Genomic DNA, 6,016 nt, shown 5'->3' with positions numbered 1-6,016 from the left:
AGACCCTGTCTCAAAAAACAAAAACAACAGGACACAGTTAAATTTAATATTTTGTATTTGAAAGAGTAATTCGATTGAAAGAAATACTTGAATGTTTTTTGTTTTTTGAGACACGGTCTCGCCCTGTCCCCCAGGCTGGAGTGCAGTGGCCTGATCTCGGCTTACTGCAACCTCCGCCTCCGAGGCTCCAGTGATCCTCCCACCTCAGCCTCCGAGTAGCTGTGACTATAGGCATGCCCAGCTAATTTTAATTCGTCTATTTCTTGTAGCCACCAGGGTCTTACTATTTTGCTTAGGCTGATCTTGAACGCCTGGGCTCAAGCGATTCTCTCACTTCATCCTACCAAAGTGTTGGGATTACAGGTGTGAGCCACCACTCCCGGCATAGAGAAATATTTTAATATATTTAGTGTTTACCTCGACAGCACATATAGTTTTAATAAATTCACATATTTTTATGGCATCCAAGGAATTTCCTGAAATATTTGCCAGGATGATTAAACAAACAAAATATGCCATTCTTTCAAAGTATTTTTGAAGGTTATCTCTGACATTAAATCTAGATTCTTACATGCATTAAATTATTCTTTATCAGTTTAACAGTTTTAGTATGGCGGATTCGTAAAACGTTTTCTCCACTGATGTAGCAAATATCAAAAAAGTTCTGGATTATAGGTGCAGAGAGTAGTGATACAGCTCAAACATACCTAAACATTTGTCATTTATCTGAGGTTTATGCGTTTGTAGATTGATCTGGATACTATTGATGTCAGCAACCTCAACAGACAGTTTTTGTTTCAAAAGAAACATGTTGGAAGATCAAAGGCACAGGTAACTATATTTCGCATACCATTTCTATAATTATTTGATGGAACATCTATTTGTGATACCAGATTAATCCTGCCTGCCCTATAGAAGGGAAAAAAATGGGCGAAGCTCTCATTTCAGCTGAGAGATTGTGAAGGATAAAGATATATCAAGTAAAGGACTACAGATTAAGCCCTCCTTTTTTGTTCTAAAAAGGAAATAATCCTGTGAATGGTGTAACTTTCATGGCCTCTTTGTATTTAAGTTTCTGATGGTTTACTTAGGATGCACCTTGTGTTCCTGCACCCCCTAGAGGTTGACTACTGCTATGTTTGGGGGCTAGAGTAACCTTACGCTGCTGTCCTAGTTGAAACAAGACAGTTCCCCTGACCTTTGTTTAGTTTTTTTTTTTAATGTTCCTTGGTGATTCAGAGTCTTAAAACATCTTTTCCCTTTGCCTGTCTCCCAACCTGTTTGGCAAACCCCCGCTCGTTTCTCTTTTTCTTCTTTCATATTTTGGCTTCCTTCTCCAGGAGTACTTTCCTAAACCTTTTAGACTAAGTTGGGTTGGTTTTTCTCTCATAACAACCTTTACTTTTCCTATCATTTTCTTTTCTTTTTCTTTGAGATAGGGTCTCACTCTGTCGCCCCGAGCTGGAGTACAGTGATGCAGTCATGGCTCACTGCATCCTAGAATTCCTGGCTTCAAGGGATCCTCCCACATTGGCCTCCCAAATGCTGGGATTACAGGCGTGAGCCACCATGCCTGGCCTTTTCCTATCATTTGCATGGCATTTATCAGAGTTTGTAGTTGAACTTAATCTGGATTACTATATGATTAATGTCTCTCTTACTTAACATGTACTTTGTATAGTTCCTGGTACATGCAAGATGCTCAGTAAATACTTGTTAAGTGAATGAATGAATGACACTTGGGTACGTCATGTTGTATTTTTGCTGAAGCTTGTCATTCATGTAGAAATGTGTTTGGTGGTACATGGGTTGGCGGGGGGCTCTCCGGTTATTTTAGAAGTATAAAAGTATAATTTTATAAGTGTAGCTTAACCCTAATGCAATTTGCTCACAATTTTGGATTTCTTTGGTGTTTAATATAAGTAAGGTACTATGTAAGTAGATAACAGCATTGTGGTTTCCAGAAGCAGATTTCAGATAGGAGCAGAAATATTGTAGTAATTCAGTGTTGTTTGTTTTTCCAGGTGGCCAAGGAAAGTGTACTACAGTTTTACCCGAAAGCTAATATCGTTGCCTACCATGACAGCATCATGAAGTATGCTTTAATGATTACATTGCAGAGTTGTGTAAAGAAAAGGGTTTTGTAAGCCAAATACATAGCTCAAAGTCATTCAACTTTTCTTTAAAAAATGATTTTTCTAGAATTATTAATCAGTGGTAGTTTCCGCTCACAAAGTGGCATTCTAAATTTTACCAGTTCATAAATACATGGTTTGAATGATGTAGATAAGTGGTGAGATATTTTAATACTTTTAATAAGTAAGTTACTTGGAAATTTATGAAGACCTTATATGCTTGCCTTAAGTAAGAAGATATTTTAAACTATGAAATATCCTTATTTATGATGACTCAGACTTTTCTAAAGCATTTGCCTTTTTCTGTTTAAAAGGTTCCCTCCCAAAATCTGTTTATTATGACTGTGACTTCTGTAATGTAACACTTGAAATTGTGGTAGGGCAGTAGTATTGACAGTACGTAAATATATTTATCTCAGTAAGGATAGAGTAAACATGTAATTTTGGAGGTATTGGAGTAAAGGAACTGTGGGCTGAAATTGTCCTTTATCTGTGGTTGTTTAGCTCACAAGTAAATAGTATTAAAAATAGTCCTTGTTTAAGGTACTAGAATTGAGGTACTTAACACTTTCTCAGGGCAGTTGTATCTCCGGATTTTTTGTGTGTGTGTGAGACGGAGTTTTGCTCTTACTGCCCAGGCTGGAGTATACTGGCATGATTTCGGCTCACTGTAACGTCCGGCTCCCAGGTTCAAGCGATTCTCCTGTCTCAGTCTTCTGAGTAGTTGGGATTACAGGCGCATGCCACCACACTCAGCTAATTTTTTGTATTTTTAATCGGCAGGGTTTCACCATGTTGGCCAGGCTGGTCTCGAACTCCCAACCTCAGGTGATCCACCCACCTTAACCTCCCAAAGTACAGGGATTACAGGCATGAGCCACTGCACCCAGCCTGTATCTGGCTTGTTTTTTAGTTTTTTACTCTGTGAACCTGCCTATAGCCCTATAACCTCCTTACCCTGTGTTGCTTTCCCAGTGCTGCTAAAAGCAGAGACCCTAGGGGCCTGAACCCTGCCTGATCCTGACCATGTGAGGTGAAGTCAGAGGCCAGGCAGATCCTGGGAATGTGTTCTTTATGTGTTCCCAGGCACTTGCTGCCCAAAGAAGGCCTAGTGGGACTAGTGAAGTCGTGCCATCTTTCTGCCAGTTTGAGATCCTTCTCTTGTGCCCTAGGTAGCTGGCCAAAATGGATAGGAATTTGAGGGAAATAATTTCTTTAAAATCTGCTTATGTTTGGGAAGAGTCAAACCTTACTATCTATATGGCATATAATCCTAGTATCAGTTTTGTTTACACTTACTATGTTTTTTTCAGAACTGTTTATTATACTGCAAAGATGATGTGGAAGGCTAGTTATTTTGGTGACCTTTTTTTATTTTGTTTTGTAGTCCTGACTATAATGTGGAATTTTTTCGACAGTTTATACTGGTTATGAATGCTTTAGATAACAGAGGTGAGATTATGTTTATATATACTTTTAATTTCTCAGTATTTTCTCTCTCACATATCAAATTTGTTTACAAATTTAATATTTATTAGACTATTTACTTGTGATTTAGAACTTAAAAGACATAAGAGAAATGATGGAGTTTAAAGCTTGCCCATTGATTGCAGTTTTATATAGAAATGACTTATTCCAGGTGGGAATTTAACTTTCATATTCTTTGCATTTCTACCAAAAGGTATAAATAGAAGTGAAGTGAAAAGCTCTCAAAAAGTGTGACTGGGGCTCGGCACAGTGGCTAACGCCTGTAATCCCAGCACTTTGAGAGACCAAGTCAGGAGGATCACTTGAGGTCAGGAGTTTGAAACCAACCTGGCCAACATGGTGAAACCCCGTCTCTACCAAAAAACACAAAAATTGGTGTGGTGGCATGTGCCTGTAGTCCCAGGTTCTCCGGAGGCTGAGGTGGGAGAATCGCTTGAACCCAGGAGGCAGAGATTGCAGTGAGCCTACATCACACCGCTGCGCTCCAGCCTTGGTGACAGAGTACAACCCTGTCTTAAAAAAAAAAAAAAAAGAACAAGTATGGCTAGAGGGTGGGGTGTGGAATGCTTCGGTGATATTCTTTGCCTGCAGTTACTTCCACATGTAAAAGTATATCTATCAAGTGAGTTTGCAACAAATTGGGCTAGAAATACCTAAATAAAAAACAAGGAAAAGTCAAAATTATGTTTATATATTATTTAAGGCTTGGGGGTCTCACTGTTGCCCAGGCTAGAGTGTAGTGGTGTAATCATAACTCACTGAAGCCTTCAAATGGGCTCAAGTGATACTCTTACCTCAGCCTCTGCAGTAGCTACTCTGCAGGCATGTGCCACCACACCAGGCTAATTTTTTTTCTGTTTGTTTTTGTAGAGATGCAGTCTTGCTTTGTTGCCTGGGCTGGCCTCGAAGTCCTGGTTTCAAGCAGTCCTCCCACTTCAGCCTCTCAAAATGCTGAGATTCTGGGCATGAGCCACTGCTCCTGGCCTGAAATTACTCTTTTAACCTGACTCATCTTTTTTTCCTAGCCTTAAACTACTTTAATAGTTCCAAGTTGATATTCCACATTCTGCTTTCATTTCTATCATTTATTATCTGATAATTATATTAGAATAGTGGTGAGTTAAGGAACACCTTGAAACAGTGTTTTGTGTAAGGTACAGCGATAGAAGAGAAAGATGGCAGTTTGGATTTTTAAAATTATGTGTTTCTGTGGGTACTTCTGGAAAAGATTTGTGATACAAATTCTATTTGATATTTTGTTAAGTGAATGTCTCTTAAATGTCTGTTATTAACAGTTGTATTTTTCTGGCCATAGCTATAAGAAAATTATACAAAAAATGAAGCCAGTAAGATAGTTTTAGGTCTGTGTCATCCTAATTAAAGATAACTAATTTGTGTTTTTTTCCCCCAAAAACTCATACTGTTTTTTTACTTCCAGCTGCCCGAAACCATGTTAATAGAATGTGCCTGGCAGCTGATGTTCCTCTTATTGAAAGTGGAACTGCTGGGTATCTTGGACAAGTAACTACTATCAAAAAGGTAAAGAAAAGTTTTGTTTTTTTAATTTCACAAATGTTTACTTGAGACCTTGGAGCAGTAGAAAATAAACTTCGTATTTATATAAAATGAGCAGGCGAACATCCAAAATGTAAGGGCTTTTCATGTAAAACTTAAAATGCAACCGGGTGCGGTGGCGCACGCCTGTAATCCCAGCACTTTGGGAGGCCAAGGTGGGTAGATCACCTGAGGTCAGGAGTTTGAGACCAGCTTGGCAAACGTGGTGAAACCCCATCTCTACTAAACACACAAAAATTAACGGGGCATGGTGGCAGGCGCCTGTAATCCCAGCTACTTGGGAGGCTGAGCCAGGTGAATCACTTGAACCTGAGAGGCGGAGGTTGCAGTGAGCTGAGATTGCACCACTGCCCTCCAGCTTGGGCTACAGATCAAGACTCTGTCTCAGAAAACAAACTTAAAATGCTATAAAGGTGCCCAAAAGACTATGGGTGAGGAAATCTTTCAGCTCTGCCATTTTGCTTCATTTAACTTGTGTATTAAAATCCTTAAACTGATAAGCATGATATACCAGGCATCAAAAATTTCTTTTTGTCGACTGGGTGTGGTGTCTCACACCTGTAATCTCCGCCCTTTGGGAGGCTGAGGCGGGCAGATCACTTGAGGTCAGGAGCTCAAGACCAGCCTGGCCAATGTAGTGAAACCACGTCTCTACAAAAAATAAAAAAATCGGCCGGGCGTGGTGGTGTGCGCCTGTAATCCCAGCTACTTGGGAGGCTGAGGCAGGAGAATCACTTGAACCGAGGAGGCAGAGATTGCAGTGAGCCGTGATCACGCCATTGCACTCCAGCCCGGGCAACAAGAGCGAAACTCCATCT

The 6,016-nt window shown here is 39.9% G+C and overlaps 1 protein-coding gene across 2 annotated transcripts in view; it reads left to right on the top strand.

Annotated features, from left to right (window-relative positions):
• The window catches only part of UBA2 (ubiquitin-like modifier activating enzyme 2), a 58,944-nt gene that overhangs the window by 6,880 nt on the left and 46,048 nt on the right, over nt 1-6,016 (top strand). Inside the window, exons 1-5 of one of the 2 annotated variants that reach the window (XM_011982304.1) lie at nt 275-363; nt 748-831; nt 2,025-2,095; nt 3,523-3,587; nt 5,062-5,162. In XM_011982304.1, coding sequence (XP_011837694.1) covers nt 2,091-2,095; nt 3,523-3,587; nt 5,062-5,162 — 171 coding nt within the window. In that variant the 5' untranslated portion in view covers nt 275-363; nt 748-831; nt 2,025-2,090. Of the gene's footprint in view, nt 1-274; nt 364-747; nt 832-2,024; nt 2,096-3,522; nt 3,588-5,061; nt 5,163-6,016 lie in introns of those variants that run through there. The other variant, XM_011982305.1, reaches the window with a different exon arrangement.

Source organism: Mandrillus leucophaeus, unplaced genomic scaffold (assembly GCF_000951045.1).
Source record: "Mandrillus leucophaeus isolate KB7577 unplaced genomic scaffold, Mleu.le_1.0 Scaffold238, whole genome shotgun sequence".
NCBI classification, from domain to species: domain Eukaryota; kingdom Metazoa; phylum Chordata; class Mammalia; order Primates; family Cercopithecidae; genus Mandrillus; species Mandrillus leucophaeus.
The sequence above is the reverse complement of the archived record's forward strand: the minus strand, read 5'-3'. Positions and strand labels throughout refer to the sequence as shown.